This window comes from Globicephala melas, chromosome 1 (assembly GCF_963455315.2).
Source record: "Globicephala melas chromosome 1, mGloMel1.2, whole genome shotgun sequence".
NCBI classification, from domain to species: Eukaryota; Metazoa; Chordata; class Mammalia; order Artiodactyla; family Delphinidae; genus Globicephala; species Globicephala melas.
In genome coordinates this window covers 32,162,016-32,188,475 of record NC_083314.1, presented here as the reverse complement: position 1 = coordinate 32,188,475, position 26,460 = coordinate 32,162,016, and the positions used below count along the sequence as shown (strand labels likewise).

General features: G+C 53.4%; 3 protein-coding genes across 9 annotated transcripts in view; 2 read left to right on the top strand and 1 right to left on the bottom strand.

Annotated features, from left to right (window-relative positions):
• Positions 1-264: 264 nt before the first annotated feature.
• The window catches only part of ADORA1 (adenosine A1 receptor), a 57,247-nt gene continuing 31,051 nt past the window's right edge, over positions 265-26,460 (bottom strand). For 6 of the 7 annotated variants that reach the window (XM_030872694.2, XM_060287827.1, XM_060287750.1 and 3 more), the window contains 2 exons: positions 22,069-25,292; positions 265-21,853 (listed from right to left, as the gene is read on the bottom strand). In XM_030872694.2, coding sequence (XP_030728554.1) covers positions 24,653-25,292 — 640 coding nt within the window. In that variant the 3' untranslated portion in view covers positions 265-21,853; positions 22,069-24,652. The remainder of the gene's footprint in view (positions 21,854-22,068; positions 25,293-26,460) is intronic. The other variant, XM_060287851.1, reaches the window with a different exon arrangement.
• On the top strand, positions 5,264-11,144 carry CHI3L1 (chitinase 3 like 1; the record flags this gene model as incomplete). The annotated part of the gene is given in 9 exon segments (XM_060310620.1): positions 5,264-5,419; positions 5,422-5,573; positions 6,095-6,151; positions 6,903-7,053; positions 7,791-7,912; positions 8,987-9,110; positions 9,700-9,882; positions 10,441-10,557; positions 10,757-11,144. Coding segments are annotated over 9 exon segments (1,257 nt in total), but the record flags the coding sequence as incomplete, so codon positions are not given.
• Positions 14,520-22,703, top strand: MYBPH (myosin binding protein H). The gene is made up of 11 exons (XM_060310558.1): positions 14,520-14,721; positions 14,829-14,963; positions 15,719-15,886; positions 18,282-18,370; positions 18,749-18,944; positions 19,127-19,266; positions 19,887-20,046; positions 21,284-21,420; positions 21,569-21,755; positions 22,075-22,136; positions 22,689-22,703. Exons 1-11 carry the CDS (start codon positions 14,520-14,522, stop codon positions 22,701-22,703), a joined length of 1,491 nt encoding a protein of 496 aa, XP_060166541.1.

Below are 26,460 nucleotides of genomic sequence, written 5' to 3'. Positions count from 1 at the left end.
AGAAGTTCACTGTCAAGCCTCAATGTCATGTGGCTCTAATTCTGTTAGCCACTCAAAAAGGAAGTGTTTATATGTTACATCAACTCCTCTTGTTATGCCTGTGGAAATAAATTTTAGTCAAATAAAACAAAATATCAATTTAATAACACTGAGTCAGAAAACTGTTAATCGGCTTAGGTTTTCTCAAAGGCAAGAACTTGCCCACAGGAAAAGAAGAACTGCAGAAGCAAAACCTGACACTTTGCTCTGCTTCATTCATGACTGAGTACCACTGCGGGGTGGGGGTGGGGACATTCTACATCTGGAGATAATCCAAAAACAACAGGCTATCGTGACTGGCTCAGGACTCCAAAATAATAAACTCTGATTATTTCTCATAAAGATGGACTCTGGCAAAAACAATTTTTTTCTCCTTGATTTTTACTATGCTAACAAGTGAAGATAAACTGTGAATATGATGGACATGTGAGAAAGCTGCTAATTTCTACCATGAATATTGTAGCCTTGGTCATCTTCTTTTCCCTTTAAATACTTGTTGTGATTTGTATTTGACAAACCAATCTTTCTTTCTGAACTTGGACTCCCTTTTTGCTTTTGCAGTAAATTGTTTATTTGTCCAAATGTTTCTGTCTCTGAGTCTTTGATGGCATTTACTATGTGCTGACACTAACACCATATGCTGGAGCTGAGGACTTGGAAATGAACTTGGAGGAAGACACCTGCCTGTAAATAAAGAACTTCCCCTCAGATATTTGGCGGGATGTTAACACCACCTTCATTTGCTCTGACACTCCATGCAAAAGGAACGGATCCTCAAAACAGTTACGCCCAAGAGGCCACCCCTCTCGTCTGTGCCTCTCTTGCCCTACCTCATGCTTCAACCACTCTTGAATCCTCCCAGGTCTTGGAACATGGCAGCCTCTTCCCACCCCAGGCTTCTTCTGTTTCTCCTGCCTCACATGTTTTTGCCAAGCTAGTACCTGTTCCTTCACAATTCAGCTGAAACATCATTTCCCAAGGAAGAGTTCCCTGACCACCTGTAGCCTTTTATAAACTCTCCTAACCCTCAGAATTGCCTTGTTGAACTTTTCACAGTTGTAATAATTTATGTGATCCTTTGTTTAATGTCCATATTCTTTGCCAGACCATGTACTTCATGAGGACAGGCACTGATTCTCTGTTTTCGCTCACCTTTCTGCCCTCACCACCTCCCACGGTGCAAGGCAACTGTGCGTGCTCAGTAAGCATTGGTTGAATGAGTAAATGAATGATAAGAGCAGCGTGGGGGCTTAGAACAATTGGACCAGGGAAAAATTGTCAGGATGTTTGTTTTGCGATTTCATCGTACCTCCTGTGTTGGTTATTCACAAGGTGACAAGAACTATTGAAAGAGATGAAATTTCTAGAATTTCAGGTTCCAAACAAAATAGAAGAGTTTGGAGTTATGTACCATCTTGAGATCATTCATGTTTTCGGTCGTTCAATACTTTACTAAGCATCTACTATGTGTCAAGTACTAGGGACGGACACAAAGGTGAATAAAACAGACACAGTCCTTGCCTTTACTGAGTTTACAGTCTAGTGAGGGAGGCAGACATGAATGACATCCACACTGACACACGAGATGTAAAATTATAACCGAGTCACGTGCTAGGAGGAGAGGTACAAAGTACACTGACAGACCCAATAGGGGTTATCCCTCACTAGGGAGTCTGCCTTTTCCACAGGTGCCTGCTGAGCTGCAATCTGAAGGATGAGTAGGAGTGTTTAATTAAGCATATGCAGAGTATGACCTGCTGAATAAGGATGCACAAACCGTACACACAGAGTGGGCAGGTAACTCCCTCACTGTCTGAGCTTCCGCTTTGGGGAAATGAAAACCCCAGGGCAGTTTTGATTGAAGGCACAGTTTCAATACACTCACACAAAGAAAGTAAAGTGACAAGATTTATTACTTACAGATTCCAGAAACAGAGGAGGGAGGTGTGCATTGAGCTGGGGGCGGGGGCAGTCCTCTGTCCTGGGTCACAAGCTAGCAGGAGACAGAGAGTAAGCGCCTTTTACTTATAAGGTGGTTGGGGAGCACCACTAACTTTTCCAGGGCTCAACTTTAAGTGCTTATTTTAAAAGGTGTCCTGGGAAATGCAAAGCAGGACCTTGTGGCTGGAATCCTAAACTCAGGTCCTTATCTAAATGTCCAGACTCTGGGTGTGAGCGGAGTTATACTGTAAAATGCCTAGGCAGCAACTCAAAATAGCTGCCTCTTCACAGGAAGTGATGCAAACATGAAGTTCATGCTGCTTGACGTGCCATGAATAAGTCCTTTGTCTCTGACCTCGGGTTCTTGTGTCTTCTGCCAGAATCCATGAGATTCTGTCTGTCTCATTAGCTTGCAAGTAGTATAAAATCTCAGGCCCTTCATAGTTATTGACAGGCTAGTAGATGACATATACAAGGGCACTATGGTGGGAGGAGTAGAGCAAATATAAGAAAGAAGGCATGAATGGATGAGTTATAGGGAGTGAAGGGGGCATGGCGTGAGATGAAGCTGAGAGGTGGTGTGCCATGGGACCCTTGGCCAATCCTGCTGGGGCAGGCCCAGGGGATGTCTTGGCTGTTATGACAATGCCACCTTCATGCAGGACATGTGGAACTAATAAACTGGCTTTGGGGGAGCACAGGACAAGGCTTGGGCTAATCTGTGCCTATGAAGTAATTTTTAACAAAGGAAGAGAGTGAACTTGGGTGTTTTCTTAACATCCTGCACCCTGTTATGAACATTTTTACGTGCCTACTACTTTGTAATACTTTCTATTAGAGATTAAAGGAAGTCCACTTCCCAGTGCCCTAAACAAACAAGGGAAAGTCGTCATGGACTATCATTGCTGTCAATCATCTAGGGTACAAAAGAAGGCTAGTTGCCTTAAGAGGGTGAAGCCATGACCCTTTAGTGTTCGTGAGTATGACTCTGGACAAACTGCTTTCTGACCATTTCTCTTAATAAAGAGATGTTTCAGTTTCTAGGGAGAGGAAGGAAGAGAAGGGGGACAGAGGGAGAGACCTCACCAAGAGAGGACTGTGAAATCAGTGTGGCTAACATTGGATTATTACCTAATATGATTGTAAAAATAAAGGTATCTTTTCAGAAGCCCTCTGTCCCATTCTGGCAATTGGAGTTCTGAACTTTTCACTCCCGGCCTATTAATTAATTTATAGCCTGCAAAGAATGGAGTTGTCCAGGATCTTTGGCCCAAAAAAAGTACCCACAAACAGGGAACAAATCATGCAGAACCTTGTTAAGAAGTTTTGTTCTTATCTGAAGCGTGATAAGAAACCACTGAGGGATCTAGAAAGGGGTGGCATCATTACACTCAGGTGTCAACAGAGAGGAGCTGAGAGTGTGGAGATTATGCATCTCCTGAGATTGTCTGCTCCTGGGGGAAATCAAGAATTCCCTGAATTTTTACTCCTTGGTACTTCACTGCAGCCCCAGGCTTGCCAGATTCATACTCATTTTAACGGGCCTTTCAAAAAGGAAGCAAAGCGGCACCAGGTCTCAGAGCATTCTCAGCAATTTCCCACTCCTCTCCAGCCTTTCTTTAAAATAATCAGCGCAGGCCAGCTGTGGGAAACAGCTTGGCGAGGGGGAGTGGGTCAGGCAGGGTGCTGCTGGGCTCAGGGAGAGAATAAATAACAGCCTTTTGGGGGGGTTACTGCTGGTTACAGAACTCAATTGTGCCCAGTTTCAACCTGGCCAAGGGCCCGGACAGAGGGCTGGAGAGGCAAAAGTAGAGGCTGCCAGAAAAGCCCGGAAACTGCTGGCTTTTGGAGGAAGATGAGTAGGAGGCTGAGTTACTGGCCACAGGAGCCCCCAGATCATCCCCCTGATGGCTTTTCTGCCAGCAGGTGCCTCAGGAAGACCTGGCCCACGTTTTCAGAACTCCCCAGGGTTTCTCAATCCACCTCAGGCGGCCCGCAGTGCTCGGCCCCGCCACTTTCCAGCCTGCTAGTTCCTTCACTGACACACAGCTCAGTTCTGTACATGGCATGGTTTGGGGTGCGGGGGAGTGGAGTGGGACAGGTGTAAGAGGAAGTTGGACACCCAGGGAAGCGTCCTGTCTAGGCAGCTGGGCACCAGGAGCCTGAGGGCAAAGGAAGAGGCCATGCCGTGCCCCCCTCTGCTGCAGCCAGGATGGGTCTGAGGGTGGCTCAGACAGGTCTCTGGGTTGGCCACAGAGCCGCTCTGCAGAGGGGCTGGCCTCCTACCTGCTGTGGGAGGGGTAGCAGAGTTGTTGGGGGGAGAGATGAGGAGGCAGGTGTGAGGAGGCCCTTGATTCCTTTATGGTGGGGGGTGCAGGGAGCAGGGGGAAGGGCAGGAGGTACTTGCAGGGGGTCTCCCTTCAGGTTTTGTGGTCCTGGTGCTGCCCCAGAGCTGTAAGTAACCCCTTTTAAGTCACGGGAAGTGGGGGTGTGGTGAGGGCTGTGTGGAAGGGACCTTGCCACTGAGGTAGTGCTTTTCCAGTTTCTTCTGTGATTCAAATGGTTCAGAAATATTAGCATTTGTTAAACCAAGGTGATGAGTATATAGGTGTTGATTATACTATTCTCTACTTTTCTGTATATTTAAAATTTTTGAAAATTAAAAACTTTCAAAGGCTCAGGTTCAATGAAGGCTTCAACTAATCGCTTACTGGGAACCACTAACAGGAGACCAGTAGCAGCATGGATGAGTGATGCCCAGTTATTCCTCCACAGTCAAGAGGGCAGAAAAGGCCTACTTTGCAGCAGGAAAAATTAGAATGAGCGGGGAGGAGGAACTTCCGGGTCCATTGGGATATTGTGCCCCAGCTCGGGGGATGGACTGAAGGGGCCTGGGGGCTGCCATTCTGGGTGGGTTACAAGTTTAGGGGCACTCCCACAGGAAGGCAGAGAAGAGATGGGCCAGAGCCTCTCAGATCAAGGACTCCACTGAAGGTCCTGCAAGATTCTCGCCTGAAGGCCAGGGTCTTCTGATATGGCTGTCGGGTCCCTCTTCTCCTTCAAAGTCACTGCCTCCAGGAAGCCTTCTTTACTTGTACCAAGTCCCATTTCATCTTTATTCATTGGCACCCCCTCACCCCATACAGTGTTCTGTTCTTAGTCTGCAGTATGTTTATCTACTATATTTGATCTTTTCTAAACATTTTCAAAATAGACCTTATTTTCATCAGACAGAGGACTCCCCTGAGCCAGCCCTTTGCATTTAGAATTCTAACTTTGCTCACAATTCTGCCCATCAACCCCGCCCCCCAAAACCCCATTAGTGCTCAGCTCAGGGCTCAGCCAGAGGGTCCCTGGCTCAATCTTGGCCTTCTCCTCAGGTGCTGCATACAAGCTGATCTGCTACTACACCAGCTGGTCCCAGTACCGGGGGTGGGGGGCGGGGCTGATGGGAGCTGCTTCCCAGACGCCATCGACCCCTTCCTCTGTACCCACATCATCTACAGCTTTGCCAACATAAGCAACAATGCGATTGACACCTGGGAGTGGAATGATGTGACGCTCTATGACACACTGAACACACTCAAGAACAGGTTGGGCCACTGGCTGGCCAGGGAAGGAGGAAGATGGAGGGTTAGCAGGGCTGGTCTCAGGGCAGCGTACTCCTGCTCAAGAGGGTGGGCGAGGTCCCCAGTACTCACCTCTGGGTGGAGAACTGGAGGGCCTTGGCTTAAGTGGGAAGAAGTGATGGGAGCAGGTGTCAGGGTGTAGAAGAAGACCGTAGAAGAAGGTACAGCTGAGCTCCCCTGGGAAAAGGACCCCTCTCCGTCCTCTGAGGGTGCCTCTCCACGGAGAAAGTCCTCATGACTCTATTTTGCTATATCCTGGCTTCCCCGCTGGAGGGAACAAATATGGGCAACATATCTCAGAGTAACTGCCACAAATGCTTAGAAAGTCTTAGAATACTGAATCTCAGGGTTGGAAGGACTTCAGAGGCCTGATTCAGCCTCCCACCCAAAGCTAGAAGCCTGATACAGCCTCCTAAATGTGGGGCCACCCCATGTCACAGCAACTTCACTCAACCCCTGCCCTCCTGCCTCCCTGTGCCCCACAGGAATCCCAACCTGAAGACCCTTCTATCTGTTGGAGGATGGAACTTTGGTTCTCAAAGGTAGGATGACTCATCCCCCAGAGGTTGATGGAATAGGAGGAGGCATAGCTTTCTCCTCATCCACTGGATGGGGGTCACAGGGACCCCAGACTGGTCAGGCACAGGGGTCTGAATGGTTGTCAGGAGCCTGCCTCATGTACAACCACGAAATCAGAGCGCAGAGAGGGAAAGGAACTTGTCAAGAGTCACACAGCAAGGTGGCAGCCAATGCCCTTTTTACTACTTCTCAGACATGAAAACAAAGAAATTTGGGGCGGCGAGGGATACTGTCCTAAGGAGAAGGAGAGAGATGGAATGAATGGGAAATTTGGGAGTGGAGACCCTGTGAGGACATCCTGGAGTGGGTAGAATTGGAGCAGGCTTTAAAAAGGGGGCAAAGATGGCCATAGCAGCTCTCATTTACTGAGCTGTTACTATGTGTCAGGCATCCTATCCAACCATTATCACATGTAATCCTCATAATAGCACTGTGAGATGTTACATTTATGCCCATTTTACAGATGAGAAAACTGAGGCTCAGGTTATAACCTGCTCAAAGTGGCTTGGCTAGTAGGTGATAGAGCCAGGGATATCTGGCTCCAAAGCACATGGTCTTTCTAAGATAATTGGAGGTGGGTCCTGTCCCAACCATGCCCTCCTAGAGCTGTGTGGGTTCAGACTCCCAGCTCCACATGCCCAGAGACCCTTCCAGAGGGCTAAGACACCCAGCGTATTGGTACTGAGCCCTCTACTGGGCTGATTTCAGTTCTAGATTTTCCAAAATAGCCTCCAACACCTGGAGTTGCAGAACTTTCATCAAGCTGGTGCCACCAATTCTGCGGACCCATGGCTTTGATGGACTGGACCGAGCCTGGCTCTACCCCGGGCGGAGGGACGAGCAGCATCTCACCTCTCTGGTCAAGGTGCTGGTTGGGTCAGGGAAAAGGGCAGGGAGGTAGGGAGCATCAGGGAGTGGGGAGGGCAGAAGCTGTCTTCAGAGATACTCTCCTGAGGCAGGCAAAGGGGGACTGAGGCCTCTTTGCTGCAGGGTCCTGAGATCTGGACCAGGGATAAGACAAACAAGCCTGTGTCCTGAGATCTCACACAGCAAGGAAGACATCTTTTGACAACAGTGGGAGGTAGGGTGGGGTTCTAAGAGGCAGAGGTCACTAAGCGGAGAACCCATTCCTCACTGCCTGTATTCATTCCCAAACCAACACTGCCCACTCCCCAGCATGCACTGCATCAGAGGTACTCAGTTACCCCAGGGACAGAGTGATCATTTAAACAAACTGTTCATGGTACAATATAAATCACTTTAATTTTGTGTTCTCCTTTATAAGCTTGAACAAAGCACAGACCAACAGGTAAATATCTTACAGCATCATCTGAGGACCAAGTGGGATCACTCTCTATCCTCATGGTCCCTCCAGGACAGAGAATAATTGAGTGTTGATGAGTATGCACGGGGTGTAGGGACGAGATTGGTCCCAACAGTTTTTTAGGAAAAAGATGGGTGAGTCTGAGGATGAGACCACTTTATCGTTCCCACTGAGCTCCAGTCAGGTTGGAGATTACAGCAGACAGCGAAGGCCAATGACATGCTCAGAGATCTTTCGCCTCAAGGCTTGCTGTCACTCACCTGCCTCTCTCCCAACAGGAAATGGAGGCTGAGTTTGCAAGGGAAGCCCAGGCAGGAGCAGAGCAACTCCTGCTCAGCGCGGCAGTGTCTGCTGGGAAGATTGCCATTGACAGAGGCTATGACATCGCCCAGATATCCCGGTGAATCTCCTTCCTGATGCACTCTGCCCTACCACTCCATGTACAATCAGAAGACTGGGCTTCTAGTCCCAGTTTCTCCAAAGATGTGTGACCTTGAGCAAGTCACTTCCCCTCTGTGTGCCTCAGCCTCCCCATCTGTCAAACGGGGCAAAACGATCCCTATCTTTCCTTTTCATTTGGGGTATTGCGCTGCTCAGATGAGAAAGTCGTTATGAATGTATGTATTTGTGGAAAAGGAAGCAGGGAAAGTTATACAAACCAGCCAATCACTAGTCTCTGGAGGGGCAAGGCAGCAGTAATGATACCTTTCATTTCTAGGCTGCTGGGGAGTCCACACAGTGCTGTCACATGCAGGTGGCCCCCTCCCTTTCCTGTTCACCCCGTCCCTCCTCTCGCCCTGCCTCCTCATGCGTGAGAATGAGCAGTCCCCAGCCAAGCAGGCTGACCTCTCGGTGGAACAACAGCATGGGTCTTAGGAAACCCAAGAGTGAGAGACAAAGGCTCTTCGCTCTGACTTTAGAATCTTCTTTAGGGTCTTAGGGAGTGTAGACTTGGTGCTTTAATTGATCACTTAGAGGGTGGGAATGAGGTGGCTCTCAACCATTTGCCCCAAACACCTGAAGCTCATGTTCATGCAATCCACCTGCAGACCCTCCACCTTTGTGTGTGGAAACCTTACTTCCCACCAGGAGGAATCATAGGTTCAGGCCATCCTTTGATCCTGCTCTCTCCCGACAAGGCTAGCTGTTGATGCCACTTGTAATCTGCTTTCTCAAAGATGAATGTGGCTGGAGTGGAGGGGGTGACGTGTGTTGGAGGCCAGCTCTCAACTGTGTGCTGGGGGTGGATTGGAAGGACCCCATTCTTGCCTTGAATGCTCCTGTGGGACCCTGAGCCCACGTCCCAGTGTGGTACAAGGGAGGTGGTCCAGCAGCCTAGACAGCGAATCACTGGGTTCTGCTGGGTTTGGGGTTAATGGCTTTTCTCTTGGCTGCCTGTTTCTCCAGCTCACATCCTGCTAGGGTGGCGCGCTTTTTCAATTTTTCGCCTTGCCCTGCATCCACCCTTCCACAGACACCTGCACTTCATCAGCCTTCTGACCTACGACTTTCATGGAGCGTGGCGCCAGACCATAGCACATCACAGCCCCCTATTCCGGGGCCAGGAAGATACAAGTTCTGACAGATTCAGCAATGCTGTGAATGTCCCAAAGGAGGGAGGGCTGAGAGGGGACCACAGACATGCCACTTGCCAGAGCTCAGACACCAACCTCTCCACTCCTCAGTAATCCTGCAAGGGAGGGGTTATAGGGCCCACCTCACAGATGAGGAAACTGAGGCCCAAAGTTTATGCATTCTCCACAGCTCTGGGAACTGGGGAGGTGATTCTTCCATAAAGAGTCAGGACATCTCCTGACGGGCCTGTAGGGTGCACCTAGTGAAGGCAGAGGGCAGACTGAAGAGAGCACAGAGAAGGCTGGGGGCTGAGAGGGCAAGAGTCTAGTCTAGACCTGCCATTGTTTGCTGTGTAACCTGGGCCAATCGCCAGAGTTCTGCAACTATCGAACAGTAATAATCCCTTCCTATACCTAAGAGGATTTTTTTCAAGACTGAAATTACACAATGCTTTTTAGACTGACATAATAGGTTCCCAGAAGGAAGGGAATTCCAGACGCATCTAGACCTGGAACTCCACCTTTCAAGGCAGCAGTGGGAACTGCACAACCTTTCCCCTCCTAGACCACCAGCATCTAACTGCTCAAACTGTCCTGCCCTACCCACCCACAGGACTACGCTGTGAGCTGTGTGTTGAGGCTGGGGGTCCAGGCCAATAAGCTGGTGATGGGTATCTCCACTTTTGGGAGGAGCTTCACCCTGGCCTCTTCCAAGACAGATGTGGGAGCCCCGACCTCTGGGCCAGGAATACCAGGTCGGTTCACCAAGGAGAAAGGGACCCTCACCTACTATGAGGTATGAGCTGGGGAGAAGGTAAGATTTCCCGGGGCACCCGCAGCCCTGGGGAAGCTGAGCCTCCCACCCCACCCACACTGTACTCCTTTGGAAATTAAAAAAAAATGTTCCAGCAGACCTAGCACTCTGGAGAAGAGGGAGGAGGAGGCCAGGCACATCCTGTCTGCAGCCCCTCTGGCCACTAAGTTGGGGCCTTCCTTCTAGCCCAGGAAAAAGCAATGGCCAAGAGGTAGGTTCTTTTGTTTCGGCCCATCCTCTGCTGCTCTGTGCTGCCTTGGGCCGGTCCTCAGTGTCAAAGCACTATTTCCCACATCCCTGTTTAAGATGCAGGAAGCTAATCAGAGCCCCCATAATGCCCTCAGGTTACAGCAGCTACAGAATCCTGGGATCTTTGCATCTGTTTTAAGTAAAGTTGTGCGAAGCCTGCAGTCTCTAGGGGAAGATGTAGCCTGCAGGAAGAAGCAAGGGGCTGAGAGATTTGGGCTGTGGTGTCCCCCTGGTGACCCGCAAAGTCTCAGCACAGCTCCCCACACCACGCCTGCCCTGTTCTCTGTTCAGATCTGTGACTTTCTCCGCGGAGCCACGGTCCATAGACTCCTTGGTCAGCAGGTCCCCTATGCCACTAAGGGCAACCAGTGGGTGGGGTATGACGACCAGGAGAGCATCAAAAACAAGGTATGTACCTAAGGCCACACCCCAAGTTGAAGAGGGGGAGGGAAGTCCCCTGCACCGAGGGTGGGGCTTGGCTACAGAGGTGTTTGGGGTCTCAGGTGTCTGCTTTTCTCTCCCATGGGGAGGTGTCCAGATAGCATGCCCTCCATAAGCACCCTGGCCCAGGGAACCCAGCCCTGCCTGCTCTGGGTCTCCAGAGCAGGTGCGGTACCTGAGGAACAGGGAGCTGGCTGGCGCCATGGTGTGGGCCCTGGACTTGGATGACTTTCAGGGCACCTTCTGCGGACAGAATCTGCACTTCCCTCTCACCAGTGCTATCGAGGATGCGCTGCTGAGGTGTAGCCTTCGGTTCTTGGGCACACAGTGGGGCAGAGATCACTTGGCCCTGACTGGCTAGGAGCCTGATCACCTGCCCTGCTGGGTCCCCTGTTGAGCTTCAGTCTCCCTTCCTTGGGCCCATGCGGAGGGCCACAGCTCTGCCATCTGAGCTCAGCTCTGGTGGACAGGCAGGTAGGAGTGGGGCTGTGGGACCAGCACAGTGTAAGACACGGGGTCAGCACATAGCTGCTGATTAAGGAGCATGCTCAACTCCTCCAGGCCCCACACAAGGAGATTTCTTCCACTCCCTTACCCCCAGGCCTCTATGCCTAAGGACACCCTTTTGGCAAGCTGTACCACTGCAGAGTGAAATATCTTACAAGAAGCAGCGACCACGCTGATTATATCCTCTGCAAAGCCCAGCTTGAAACCTTTACTCAGGGCCATAATCAGGTCCCCACTCCACTTCCCTTTCCTGATTCTGCAGCTGCTCAATAAAGCACTGGGGCTCGCCAGTTACTAGCGCTTGCTTCAGTCTATCTTTGTGGTCCCACTGGACCCACGGGGCTCACCTCCCCCATCTCTTCTGGATTCCTCTCTCTCAGGCTGGGTAGTCCTGAGCTGCGGAAAATGAGACCACCCTGTCCTCTGCCGGGCCCCAAGAAGTCCCCCAAAGAGGCAAGCATCGCCAGACCCATCAGTCATGGACTTAACCCAAGAGGGCTGATGGGCTTCCGGATCTTAAAGTCATTGTCGTCCAGACTTCTCGATACAGTTCCTTGTTGAAAGAAGCCTTTTCTGTTTCCAGGGGCTAGCAAGCACTAGGAAGGAAACCCTTTAACACCAGCCCTTCATCTCCTCTCACCTCGGGGAGATGTAGGAGCCAACACAGGGTCAGGTTAGAGAGAGCCCTGACCCTGGACTCTCAGGGCTAGAAGGAGACACCTATGTTATCTCACATACTCTCCCTCCGTCCCAGGCCTAGAGTCTCTACAGGGCTTGAGAGCTAGCCTTCCAACCTCCCCCCACACTCTCAGTGACCAGTTGCTCATTACCTTAGAGGAACCCTTTCCATTGCTGGACTGAAATCAGTCAGATGTCCTAGGGCTGTAACCCAGCCCTCTGTCTCTCCCCTCTTGGGACATAGCCCTCAGCCCATGCAGAGACCAAGACTCCTCAGCTGAGCCTGGGACATGAGGTGAGGGCCAGATGGGACGGGATGAGTCAAACGGGATGAGCGCAGACCAGCCAGCCTTCCAGGCTTTATGAAGTAGAGATGTTCTCAGCAGTTTCTGTGAACTCCCAGAGCCCCAAACATGCCTTGTATCCCAAGAGAGTTCAGCTGCATGCTCCAAAACCAAAGAGAATTTATCTGTGGATTCCCTAGTGTTTGGATTATCTGTGACTTGGCCTAGTGATTTGTGACACTGGTTTGAGGTGTGGGGAAGAAAATACCTATCGGCCTCCCTGAAATCTGAACCAGCTGGAGCAGGGCAGATGCAACTGATCCCAAGGTCACTGCCAAGCTAAAGGAAAAGAGAGTGAGAACTTGGCCAGAGCTTCAGGGGTACCTGGCATTTCACTGCTGGCCAATGGGCCAAGCATTCCCTCATCCCTGCCCACTGCCTACTCTACCACACAGGGGTCTTTGAAAAGCCAGGGGCTGTGAGTCCTCCAGGGAAGTCAACCCCCACCCTACCTCCCCTGGCCACCCTTCCCCCATCCTGAGACAGTCTCTGGAGGGCTGACTCAGGGTCCTGCAGAGTTAGTCACATTCACTTATAGCTGCAGAGTCAGAGGCCAGGGATAGAGATCGGGTCTCCAGTCCTGGAGGACTGCCCAGCAGGACACTGAGTCACCCGGCAGAGGGCACGGGCACCCAAGCAGGGCAGGATCTGGAGGCTCCCCAGGCCCTCCACTGCCTCTCCCCAACAAGGACAGCCACTGGTGAGAGGTGGCCACACTCCTGTGCCCCCAAGCCCCGGGGCAGGGGGAGAGCATGCATACCACTGAGGGACCTAAATAAATTACATGTGTATTGATTTTTAAATTATGGGATGTATCATACAAGCTAAAGAGTGAGTAAAATGTATTTGTTTAATTTAAAGAATTACTATACAGTGAAAGCCTGTGTAACCACCACCCAGGACAGGAAATGAGACCTCATTAGTGCCCCTGAAACTCCACAGTCACATACCTCCCTGTCCCTCTGCCCAGAGGCAGGCACTGTCCTGACCTTCCCTGCCTTCTTTTGTGGTCTCGCCCGCTAGAGACACCCCTTGAAGAAGAGAGCTGGTGCTCCCCGTGCCTGAATTGAACATGAAAGGTGTCTCATCGCTCTCTGTGCCTGGCTCCTTTGCTCCCCGTTACGTCTGTTAGATCAACCATGTAGCTGAAGTTTGCTCATTTTATATTCCAGTTTTGGTTTAGAGGAGCACACACACGTCACAGTTAGTTAGGCATCCCCTGCTGAGGGAGAGCTGTGTTCTCCAGATTTGGTGTTACAAACAATGCTGCTGTGAATGTTTGCATGCATGTCTCCTGGGGCACAGGTGTGAGACTTTCTGGGGGTGTAACTGCTGGGTCATAGAATTTGCACATTTTCAATCTGACTAGATACTGTCTCACTTTTTCCAAAGAGATTGCTCCCATCTACACTCCCACCAGCAATGAGAGTTCTTGTTACTTCCCCTCCTCCCTGACACATGTTATTTTCAGGCTTATTAAATCATTCCCAATCTTACTGTTTTATTGGATGAATGACTCAATGACTAGGAATTTGGGTGTACCTGCCTCATTTCCCCGTGGCATGCAGATGTCCTGCTTCGAAGAATACAAGTCTCAGAGTGCTGTCCTCCTCCAAGGTCTCTTCCAGACCTGTCTTATGAATTGATTTTACCCCCAAGGGCTAGGGGACTGTCATAGTGTTCTCTGTAACAGATGGGGAAACTGAGGTCCAGAGCAGGGATTGGAGAGGCTAGGTAACCAGGGGCCTTAGACTCCCTTCCTGGGGTCCCATTGCTAGAAGACCTTCCTCCAATCAGGCCCACCTTGGGCATCCCAATTCCCTCCCTCTCTAGGCCCTCAACCTCAGGGAATGTGAGGACCAGGGGAGTGTGGGACCCTAGGGACAAAGCTGGGAGTGCTCCCAAGAGAAGGCTGTTTCCAGGCTGTCTGGAACCCCAGCACCCAAGCTGAGAAGCCCTGGGCACAAGTGGTCTCCCAGAGGCCAAACACACAGAGCCTGATCTGGGTTCGTTCTCCAGATGGAAGCTCTCGTTCCCATTGCCCTGACCCCTGGCGCAGGCTCCTGGCAATGTCCCATCTCACCGATCTGTACCCTCCTCCCATCTGGGCACCAGAACCCTGCCTGCTGAGATCCAGTCGGGGTGATGGACGAGGTCGTGCACTCCTCAAGGGACCCTTGCAGTCCTCCGCCAGAGCTATTCCTGGCTTCAGCGCCTCCCCACGCACCCCCCCAGTCCCCCTGCCTGACCTGACCCCACAGCTGGGAATCATTTGCCTGGGGGTGGGGCAGCCCCCTGACTATATAAGCCTGGACCTGGGTGTCCCAGGCACCCTGGAAGCACAGACCCTCCAGTGCTACTACCTGCGCCCTCCAGCCCGACCCTCCAGCAATCCTTGCAATGAGAGGAAAAGCCACCCGGGAAGCCCTTGCCTGTGGTCCGGAGGAGACTGCCTCTGAGTCTGCAAATGTGCCCACCACAGAGCCCTCTGGAGAAATGGCGGCACCGAAGTCTACCGGGGAAGAGCAGGCTCCCAAACCACAGGAGCCTGCCCCTCAGGCACCTGCCCCCGCAGCCTCTAAACCCGCACCTCCAAGTGAAGGTGACAAGAGGCGGGGCAGGTGGAGGAGGGAGGCAGCCTTGGCAGAGAGTGGTGCGGGGAGAGCTTTTGGCTACGAACCTCTTTATCTCCCCCTGCTTCTCCCTCAGATGTCCCCAGTGCCCCGCTGCTGCTGGCTGTGGAGGACGTGAGTGACAGCTCGGTGACTGTGAGCTGGGAACCCCCGGAGAGGCTAGGGAAGCTGGGGCTCCAGGGCTATGTTCTGGAACTCCGCCGAGAGGGAGGTGAGCTATGGGCTAAGCCCTGCATACACCCAGGGGAGGTGGGCTTAGAGGGCAGCAGGGACAAGCCCCCAGACTCTGCAGTTGGGTCAGTCCAAGGGGAGATACAGAAAGAGGGAGAGGAAGCAGTCCGCTCAGGCCACTCACACACAGCTTCTTGCTCCACCAACGCACCTCTGAAAGCAGGAGGATGTCCAAACGGCCTTAGGAGGCCCCCTGTCCTCCAGCTCCAGGAAGCCTCTGAGTAACAGAGATAAAAGGGTAGGTGACAGTGGGGCACTCCTCTGTGAGAATGAAGGAGGTGCTAAGTCTCAGAGGACCCTGCTTGGGGAGGGCAAGCAGGAGGTGGAGAGCAAAAGAAGCTGAGGGGGAGGGTAAGTTGTAAGAGAGAGTGAGGAGAAATAGGGGACGGGCGGCTCTGGCCAAATTCCTCATGCCAGCATCCTGTTATCCACCTCCATGGCAGTCAAGTTCTTCATACGTGTGGCTGCCTTTGCCCCTACCTTGCTGTGTGATTTGGCAAATGTGCCCAACCCTCTCTGGGCTCCGGGCAAACCCATCTCTGGCCACCACTTAAGGGTTCTAACGTCAGGTGTCTTTGATGCCATTTGACAACAAGAAGTCAAGGAAGCAAAGGGAAAATAAGTCCCAGAAAGGGAGGTCAGCTTCCTCAGATCATCAGCGAGAAGGGAAGCCCCACTGAGAAGGGTACCCACAGCCATGGAGCCAGGGCCTTGCACTCTCTTCATTTCTCTCAGCCTTGGAGTGGGTGCCTGTGAATTCCCGGCCCATGATGGTGACCCAGCAGACCGTGCGGAACCTGGCTCTAGGTGACAAGTTCTTCATACGTGTGGCTGCAGTGAGCTCTGCAGGGGCTGGCCCACCAGCTGTGCTGGACCAGCCTGTCCACATCCAAGAGATCATTGGTAAATCCTGCTCCCCAGCCCTTCCCAGGCACCTTATCTAATGGATGGAGAAACTGAGGCCAATGGATAGAGCGAACAGGGCAGTCATTTCCCCCCATCCCACACTCACGTGCACAAGCCACCTGCTATCGCCATTCTGCCTTAAGAAAGTCCCAGGTTCCTCAGCAGCAAGGGGCCTCTAGAGGTCAAAGAGGCCATTTCCCTGAATGGCCCAGCCCCCAAGCTTCCTGACCTCCAGAAGTGAGAGCTCAAGCTCCCCAGGTCACCTGCCTCAGAGTCCCAATGCTTAGAGTCATTTCATTCTTCCTACCTAATCTTAATTCCTTCAGCGGCCATGGAAGCTCATTTTCTGCTCATTTCATATGGCCTGGGTTCCAGATAGGAGTCTTTGCTTGCCTCTTGCTGCACCACGTCCCTAGTGGGAAGAAGATTAACGCCCTACAATAGGCCGGTGAAGGTTTCTCCATCCCCAGAGGCCAGTGCTGCCCTGGGAACCTGGGAGGCCAGCTGCTGTCCCCTTGCTAAGATTTCTATTTGTAGGGTGCATTAGCCTCAAGCCCTCCCAGGACCGATCAGGTTTCAGTCTGTTAATGGCAGTGAGTCACTTGGTCTGATCCAAGGTTTCTGGGGACAGCCCAGAGCCCCAGGGTGACAAGAGACATAAGCCAGCAGGTGGCCTGAGGCCTTTTCCACCTTTCTCCTTGTTCCCCCCTCCTCATCTTGACCCCATAATTCTGGGCAAGGCCTCCAGACAGAGGGGGTTTCATGGCCACAGAAGGAGGTCAAGTTTGGATTCAAGGAAATACTTTTCAACTCTAAGGCCTGAGAGATGTGGGCACCAGGGGGTTGGGAGTGTAGAACTGTAGACTGGCACGGCTTGTCCATCCAAGCCAAGCAGGTCCAAAGGCACCCAGGACTCCCTTGAGGTCACCTAGCCTATTAGTGGCAGTCCCAGAACCTGACTCCCACACAGGCCAGTTCATGTCTTACCAGGCAGCAGGGACTCTTTTTCTGGTGGTTTTCAAAACCAGAGGCCTTTCCCCTCCTTTGAGTCTTGGTGAGACATGGTGCCACCTGGCAGCTTAATATGGACTCACCGATTCTAACCTGGGAGTGCCAGGAAGCCCTCCTTTTTGGGGAGTGGGGTTGGTGGGCATCCTGGACCTTTTCTGAGGGCCCAGGGATCTCAGACTCTGAGAGCCTGCAGGGGCCAGGGTCCTCTACTTCAAGGCCGAACACTGGAGGAGTCCGCCTGACTCAGCGCCCTCTACTCCATTAAAATTCCTTTGGCAGGAGAGAAGGGGATTTCCTGGAGAGAAGAGGGGAGAAGGCTGTGAATAAACAGGGAGCAGCCAGCCAGGCCCCCCTCATGGGCAGGGCAGGGTGGGGACCCTGTCCAGAGTCCTCAGCTGCTCAGCTGTCCCTCCTCAGCCACCTGGAGCTGCCAAGCATTCCTGGCCCCCTGCAGCTGCCCCTGGAACATTCCACGCCTGATGCTCCCAGGGCCAAGTGCCTGCACAGCTAATCCTCAGAGACACCGTGTTCCTTCTGTCTCCTCCCTCTCTGCCCTGCATGCCACTGACCAACTGCTGCCACCTGTTTGCCACTGAGGAGCCTCAGCTACCACCACCCCTGCTCCCGCCCAGGGGGAGAGTGGCAGGGGCTGTTGCAGCTTCCCTTGGAATGCCCGACAGTTTCAGCAGTTGCACCTGATTAGGTGATAGGAAGGTGGTTCTCTACCGTAGCATGGGGCTGAAGTAAAGTGTCTGGAAGGACTCCCCCACCGCAGACTGAAAGGTAGTGGCAGGAGTAAGAGAGAAGGAAGGGGGTAGGTCTGCTCTGGCTTCATTTAAAAAGGGAAAGATCCCAGTCCTCCCATATGGCTTGGAGGCAGAGCAGTGGGCAAATGGGTCTCACAGGGGCTTCTCTGAAGGCCTGAGCTGTTCACAGCAGAAGGGCAGAGGGACTGGGAAGACAGTGTCGCCACCCTTCCAGGGAATGCAGGCCCACAGGCGCAGCACACGCTGCCCACCAGGGGGAGCCAGGGAGCCAGCTGGGGCCCATCTGGAGCCCAGGAATACCAGAGCTGCAGGGCAAATCCCAGCCTGGCAGGGTCAGGGCACCTAGGGAGTGCCCCGGATGCCTACCAGTTCACACCGTGGAGGCCCTGCCCTCCTGGAACCTCCTGGCTCGCAAGTCCCCAAGGGCCTCAGAGGATTTGGGTCCCTGGATCTGGGGAGTGAGCTTTGCCCTGTCCACAGGGAGGCAGCCTCAGAGCACACTCAGACCTCCTGCCCAGCCAGCAGCCTTCTCCAGTTGTCCCCTGCCCCTGCCACAGAAGCCTCCGATCAGCAGCCCCGTGCTGTGCTAAGCCTCGCCTCTCGCTTTAATGCAGAGGCCCCCAAGATCCGCGTTCCCCGCCACCTTCGTCAGACCTATGTCCGTCAGGTGGGAGAGATGATTAACCTGCAAATCCCCTTCCAGGTGAGTATGCCTCCTGCCCAGGATAAGAGCTTGGGTGAAATAAGGGCCCCCGCGTGAGGTGTATTAGAGGAGCCCAGGAAATGTCAGGATCCCCGTGGAGGTCTGCCTGAGACCCACCCACCAAGATGGCCTCATCCTCCCTCTGTTGTATACGTGACTCAGTTGTGATTCTCCAGCCGGTGAACAGGACAGGTGGCACCGGGGCTGGCGGGACATCCAGAGAATGAGGCTCTAGGCAGCACCTGTGGCTCTAGCCTCTGCTGCCCCTGCTCAGAAGGGCCAATGGGGCCAGCTCCCCTGGCACAGGGAGCCCTGGAGCTGAGTGGGTGTGGGGTGCTGGCGCCTTGTGCGCTCACCTTGAGGGCTCCTCCCTCCCAGGGGAATCCCAAGCCTCAGGCCTCGTGGACCCACAACGGTCACGCCCTGGACAGCCAGCGGGTGAATGTGCGCACCGGGGACCAGGACTCCATCCTCTTCATCCGCTCAGCCCAGCGCTCCGACTCAGGCTGCTATGAGCTCACGGTACAGCTGGAAGGCCTGGAGGCCAAGGCAGCCATCGACATCCTGGTGATCGGTATGGGGCCAGGGGAGGCAGGGCTGACTTGCTGGGGACCCAGAGACCTCACCTCCTGCCCCAGAACTGATGGCCAATGGGGTCAGGCCAAGAGAGAGTGATAAGAGCCAGATCTTGGGTGGGGGGATTTTGCAGCAAACCCAGCCCTCCCCGTCACTCTCTCTCACACTCTGGTCCTACAGATAAACCTGGATCCCCCAGCAGCATCAGGCTACTGGATGTCTGGGGCTGCAACGCTGCCCTCGAGTGGACACCACCCCAGGACACAGGCAACACAGAGATCCTGGGCTACACAGTGCAGAAGGCAGACAAAAAGACAGGGGTGAGGCCCGCTGGAGCAGAGTAAGGGGAGGAGGAAGGTCTGACTGGGGCTGGGTTTGTGGGGGAAGAAGTGGCCTAGGTGTCTGGGAAGGCCTGTCCACTAAGAGTCCACGGACTGAAGAGCTCTGGTCTGCCTACCACTAACCTGACTCCCTGTGTGGCTCTTGGCAAATCTCTTTCATCTCTGGGTTTCAGTTTCCTTCTGAAGACTGCAAGGGTGGCTCTCGGAGGCCCTTCAAGCTCTAGAGCAGTGCTTCAGGAAATGTAATGTGCATATGAATCACCTGGGAATCTTGCTAAAACGCAGATCTTAAGTCAGTGGGTCTGGGGTGGGGACTGAGATCCTGAACTTCTATGAAGTTCTCAGGTGATTCTTACTTTGCAGGACCTCGGGCCACACTTTGACCAGTAAAGTTCTAGAATTCTCTGAAGACCCCAGAAAGGTCACATTCTCCCAGGGGTTCCTTCTCCCAATTTAAAGTCCCTCAGACCCAAAGCTGGATGTTTCAGCCTCCCAGGGCTGGGGCGTGGAACAAGCCCCTCTGAGGCAGAGGCCACAGGGGGAGCAGGGAGGGGTAGGGCAGGGGGGAGGTGAGGATGACAGGCCCAGGGTCCTTGCAGCAATGGTTCACAGTGCTGGAGCGCTACCACCCGACCACCTGCACTATCTCAGACCTCATCGTGGGTAACTCTTACTCCTTCCGAGTCTTCTCGGAAAACCGGTGTGGACTCAGTGCCTCGGCGGCCGTCACCAAGGAGCTCGCCCACATCCAGAAGACAGGTGGGTCTGGGTCCAAGCCCGGAAACCAAGCTAGGCCTTGCCATGCTGACCCTTCTCCCTGTCTCTGACGTTTCCTTGGTGTGTCAGCACCCCTCCCTGTGTGCTTCTCATGGGTGCCCACTTGCCAGAGCTTTTGCTGCCCTCTCCACACCCACTCCACAGCTACCCCCACACACACATTCACACCGTGTGACTGTAAAGAAATGGACATGGTTGATTGATTGTAACAAACACATCAGAGCAAACCCATGCAAATGAGGAGCACCCCTTGGGAGGCTGTGCACTTATTCTAAAGATGCTGTATGGCTGCCAACATCATAGCAGTCATTGGGTCGCCTGTGCAGTGTCCCAAGGGAGCTACTGTGAAGGGCAATGTGTGTGGATAGGTAGACTGGTGAGTTTGCTAAAAGCAAACTCCCGACCCTAATATAACACCACATAGATGGACAAGAGAGATATGGGTATTTACTGTCTCTATACAGGCACATGGCCCTCTTGCGTCAAATGTGAAATTCCAAGCCCTTTCTCCCTGTCCCGCTGTGTGCTCCAAGGCCCTCCCCCGTACAGTCTGTGCGGGCTGCAGAAAGCACACATTAGCCTGGACTGCACAGAATTAGGAAGAAATTTTCATTTAAAAGAAGAAAGCCAGTCAAGTCTCCAAAGACAAACAGAAATGAAATGTAGAATCCCTGGGTTTTTAGTCTCCACCCTCAGCCAGGATCATCTCATCTGTTTGGTTTTGCTGCCCACTCCCCTCTCTCCTCCCCTCTGTGACTCACCCAGCTGTCGTTCCGGCTTTCCTCTGCCTCTTTGAGACGTTCTGCCTCTAAGCTCTGGCATGTTGGCTGTGCCTGGCTTCCCAAAGACCCCAGGAGCCTAGGGTCCTGCCATGGGGCTCCAGATGAGGAGGCAGGGGTGAAATGGATTGTCTCCCGCCCTTAATTTTCCTCCAGACTACCAGCTCTCTGCTCAGAGAGCCATAGTCATCATGTGACCTTCCATCCCGTAAGCCGCAAACTCACTACGTGATATTGGGCAAGTCCCTCATCTATGGAGGGTCTTAGTTTTCCATCTGTCAACTGGGGATGACAAATTTATCCTTGCAAAGGAATGCTGTGTAGATTAAATGGCATACTGAAGTGTAAGCTGTAGTGATTTTAAGAAAATGGATGAAGTCAGTCTTAAGAGGTCTCCTCCTGTAACCTCAAATTCACCCTACTTTCTCCCTCCAAACCAGATATTGTTGCCAAACCTAAAAGTTTTGTTGAGCGAGACTTCTCAGAAGCCCCCTCGTTCACCCAGCCCCTGGCTGACCACACCTCCACCCCTGGCTACAGCACGCAGCTCTTCTGCAGTGTCCGAGCATCACCCAAGGTGAGGGGCAGGGCCCTGCTGTGCCTTGGGCAGGGGCACCGGGGTTGAAGAATCTTCCCAGGCATCTTTCCCTAAGTGGAGGATGGCCTTCAAGAGCCTCGTCCTGGCCCACAAACTTCCCAGCTCTCCTCTGACCTTGCTTCCCCAGCCCAGGATCATCTGGATGAAAAACAAGATGGACATCCAGGGTGATCCCAAATACCGCGCCCTCTCTGAGCAAGGTGTCTGCACCCTGGAGATCCGGAAACCCAGCCCCTTCGATTCCGGGGTCTACACCTGCAAGGCCATCAATGTGCTGGGGGAGGCATCTGTGGACTGCCGGCTGGAGGTCAAAGGTGAGGACTTGAGAGGGGTCACTCCTTAGGAACCCTCCAATGGATGGGAGACCAGGAGAAGCCACCTCTTCTCCTGCTGGACTAGACGAGGCTGAGTGCTGAAAATCAAGGCAAGACAGGGGTAGTGAAAATCGAGGTCAGGCTGTCAGAAGGACTTTCTAAGAGGGAGGATGGCTTAATGTGGGTAAAGGAGGTGGTAGAGTCTGCCTCGTAGACAGATGGATCACTGGGGTGAGGGCATGAGACTGACTCACCCCCCCTCACCCCCCACTCGGGTCCCCAGCAGACACCCCCCCCCTCCCTGAGCTCTAACCTTCAGATCTCTCCCAGCCTCAGCCACACACTGAAGAGCCACTGGTGGAGGCTGTGATGAGCAGGAAGGTAAGTGGCTGCATGCACTCCCTCCGCTGCCTCTGGGGGTGGAGGCCAGGAGCAGGGGTGGGAGTGAGAAGGGAAGGGGGCAGCCAGCTCTGAGTGCAAATCTGCAGTCACAGGCAACGAACACGCACAGTCCTGGGGGTGCTCCACAGACGCTGCAGGGCAGGGTGCTGCTGGCGAGGCCTGGAAGGGATGGGCATTCAGTGGAAGGGATTCAGTGGATGGTCAGAGGACAGGATCTAGTCCTGGCTCTGAAAGACCTTAGGCCAGGGCCTTCCCTTGGACCTGTTTCCTCAGTCAGAGAAGTAGGGGCAACATCCTTGCCCTGACTGCCCTCCCCAGGTGGTTCTGAGGCCCTGGACTAGTGAGGATGTATCCTGGAGCTGCAGTGGGCAGAGCTGAGACCTGGGCTTTGGGCCCAAGGGCCTAAGGGGAAGGAGGCCTGGGAAAGGAAGAGGGGTACTGCTTCGCCCTCCCCATATCACCTCTTCAGCAGGGCACGTATAGCCCAGCTCTGCCTAACAGCAGGGGCTCATAAAACATGTTCTCTGCTAGGTGCTGCAGGCCTGAGGGTTCAGGGCAGCCAGACCCAGAATCAAGCTCCACGGAGGCCAGAGGTCCCCATCTCCATAGTGATGACTGATGGCTTTGCTCCTTGGTACCTGCCTAGCAGGCCCCAGGCCAGGCTTCCTGGATACAAGGGGCCCTGGAAAGTGCAGAGACTGGAGCGCTCCTGCAGGGAGCTGTACACTGGGCGAGAAGCACTTGAATAAAGGTGTGTGGTGATACAGTGCAGGGGCCTCTGTGACAATGAGCATCATCATGATGGGGGCGGCACTGCGTCACCACGAGGGGGCTGTTGAATGTGTCACCATGAGGGGGTCTCCACCTCTGACACCATGAGGAAGGTGCCCGTGGGAGGGGGCTCGCGGTGTCATGGGGCTTTTCCAGATATGAGATTTTTTAGGATCTCATTTCACATGCAGCGTTTGCTACCCTAAGAGGATAACTATAGGAACAGACACACCCTTCTTTGGAACCCTCCTTGCTCCAAATGCCTCCCAGTGCCCCCTCTCTTCACCTCTCCCTATCCCCCACCATTGCTTTTTCTCTGTTGAGGTTGTTTGTTGCCCTCAGACGGTGGTGGGGTACGTTCTCCATGAGGGTTCACAGTCTTTTATTAGTCAAGTGGCCCGCCCTGGGAGCCAGGGGATATCCCACCTCTGAGAGAGGGGAGGGCCTGGAATCATGTCTGGAGTTGCTATTCACACTTAGAACCTGGCCCCTCATTCTTCTGTATAAGGAGCTTTGGGCTTGGCCAGGAGTAGACCCTTCCCCAAGGGTTTAGGCTAAAGGCCTAGACTCTGCAACAGAGCCTCAAAGCCCATGAACACTGTGCTAAGTGTCAGGGGTACTGAGGGTATCTAAATTCTGGTAAGACCTTCCTGCCCATACACCCAGGAGGGTAGTCTCCTCTGGCCTGACCACCCTGTCACACTTCATCCCAGCATGACCACAGCAGCCCACTTTCCCTTCTTCATCTGCTCCCCAGGCAGGCAGAATGCTCCCAAGAGCTGGCATGTCTGGGGCTCTCCTCTCCATCTGGCTCAGAAGCAACAGAGATGGGTGTCACCTAGGAGGGCACATGCCCATCACCGAGAGCTGGTGGCCCAGAGGACAGGCAGTTACACTCCAAGTCTCCTACTTGGGAGGCTCAAGGCAAGAATGAGGGCTCAACACTGTCTCCCAGTGGCTGTTTGAGGCCCACACCTACCATTCCACATTAGCTCCAGAGAGCTCGGAGCCCCCACTCAGGTCCAAGGGCTAGTGGAGAATAAAGCAAATACTGGAAATTATTTCTGGACTCGTTCTTTCAGCCTCTCCCAAGTATAACCCTGGGATCCCCAGGGCAAAGAGAAAAGGCACCCTGGCATGCAGCATGGCCAGGAACACAGGGTTCTGGGAGGTGGGGACTGAGGCTCCTTGCTTCCTGCCTGTCAGTGGCTCTAGCCACCTTCTGCTACAGAACAGGAGAGAAAACAAGGCCAGGACATCTAGTTTCTCCCCTTCCCTCCATCTTGGCGGGGATATTCTCCTCTCCTTACACTTGGTCCCAGGGCTGCACCACTACCACCTAAGACAAGCAGACTCCCCTCCCTTCCCGCCACGGGAGCTGAGCTTGCCCTCCTGGCCCACATGGCCCCATGGCAGTCTCAGTGTCCCCAAGCCCCACTCAGCCTGATGTGCTGGGCTGCCTGTGGGTTGGTCAGGCAGGTGGGGAGGGTTAGGGTTAGGGTTAGGGTGCTGCCCCCACTTTCCTCGTCCCCTCAGGTTACCTCGTTCCTTCCCCATGGACTGCCCTCCCAAAACTCCTCCAGGACCTCGAGGTGCAGGGCACTCACAGCCCAAAGGCCAGTAGGGAAGAGTCAGGGAGACAAGGGAGACGAGCAGGACAGCAGGGAGGTGAGTACTGGGCTGAGATGCCCCAGATGTGCGCAGCTGGGGGCAGGAGGTGGAGTCTAGTCATCGGGCCTCTCTTCTGGAGGATCCTCATCGATGGGGGGTGCAGGTTGGCAGCGGAAGTGGTCGTTCCAAATCTTAAGGAAGGTAACCCGAAACTTCTGGATGCGGAAGGCATAGACGATGGGATTCATGGCCGAGTTACCATGTGTGAGGAAGATGGCGATGTACATGAGGAGCCTCGGCTTATGGCAGGAAGGGCAGAAGAGGGTGATGCAGTTAAGGATGTGTAGGGGCAGCCAGCTGAGAGCAAAGAGGAAGAGGATGAGGGCCAGCGACTTGGCGATCTTCAGCTCCTTCCCATAGTACTTCTGCGGGTCGCCAGAGGATGCCGACACCTTCCTGTTGAGCTGCTTGCGGATCAGGTAGAAGACCTCCAGGTAGATGAAGACCATGAGCAGCAGTGGGGGCAGCACCCAGACAAAGAAGTTGAAGTAGACCATGTACTCCATGCTGATCACCTTCTCAAACTGACACTTGATCACGGGCTCACCTACACTGCCATTGGCCACCCAGGCCCGCTCCACCGCACTCAGGTTGTTCCAGCCGAACATAGGTGTCAAGCCCACCACAAAGGAGAGAATCCAGCAGCCAACGATGGCCACCACAGCCCTTCGGGGAGTCACCACTGTCTTGTACCTGGGGGAGAGGAGGGCAGAGTGTGAGGCCCCCTCCTCAGTTCACCCGGCCCCGGGGGTCTCTATAACTGATTCAGGGCCCAGCCAGGGCCCAGTGAGTGGGGAGGTGCATGTCTTTGGCTAGAGGGTCAAGTCTTTGGGATCTAAAATTTAGGCCAGAACTTGCGATGCACTGGTTCATGTCTACTGCTGAGGGTGGGAAAAAACAGAGAAGAAAATAACAAATGAATTCCTTTAGGAGTTTCACTAAAATTACCAAAGTAAAAATTGCTCACATGTGCTTGGCACACCCCCACTGGTGACCTTATCATTGCTTCATGACAGTTCCCATGGGGTAGAAAAGCACCAGCAGAATGAATGCCCATTTGACAGCTGAGAAAACTGAGGTTCAGAGTAGCCACGTGTTCTGCCCGAGACCACATGGAGGGTGGCAGCGCTGTCCTGTGCTTCCTAACTGACCACAACGACAAGGTGATTGACAAACCACCCCTCCCCTTGGGCCAGCTGACACACTATCATAAAAAGCCTTCCCACACCCCCTCCTTTCGGCTGCGTCCCATCTCTGCCAGTGCCCCCATCTCCCACCTCCATCCTTACCTCGCCTCCCCTTTCAGTCATGTACAGTACTTATCTCCTGAAGGGCTGATCTCAAGAACCAGCTCTCCACCCCCAAGCTAATTGGGAATTATTCTCAGGAAAGAAAACTGATGTTCACTGAGGACTGCACGCAAGGGACTCCCACTTATGCATGCATGCATGGGTGTCTTCATTCATTTTTGCGTGCTTTCTGTGCCATTGGTCTCTGTGCTAGGAGTAAGATAAAGAATCCCTACCTCTATGCAGCTCACATTTTGGGTGAAGAAATAGATAACACAAAAGTAAGGAAATAAATAAACAAGACAGCTAGAGGTTGTGATATGTCCTTTGAAGGAAATAAGCAGGACGATGTCAAGGGGCAGAGCTACCAAGCTTTTTCATGCCATGACATACACAGATGATGAAAACATTTGGATGACACAGAAAATGGATGAGGCTGCCCATGGGCCATGACTCTTCCCCCACCCCTGCCCCCAGGGCTGAGGGGATGCCCCTCCGAGGGGGGCTCCCCACTTCCCTTTAAACCAATCCAGCCAGCAGCCAGCATGTCCTCTGCCCATGCACTGGCCTTG

What these genes read in the sequence shown, in the direction of transcription:
- MYBPH (XM_060310558.1), top strand. Translation starts at nt 14,520, where the DNA reads ATGAGAGGAAAAGCCACCCGGGAAGCCCTTGCCTGTGGTCCGGAGGAG. An exon ending in ACCCGCACCTCCAAGTGAAG is followed by an intron (nt 14,722 to 14,828) that starts GTGACAAGAGGC and finishes CTTCTCCCTCAG; the next exon opens with ATGTCCCCAGTGCCCCGCTG. An exon ending in CGCCCACATCCAGAAGACAG is followed by an intron (nt 20,047 to 21,283) that starts GTGGGTCTGGGT and finishes CCTCCAAACCAG; the next exon opens with ATATTGTTGCCAAACCTAAA.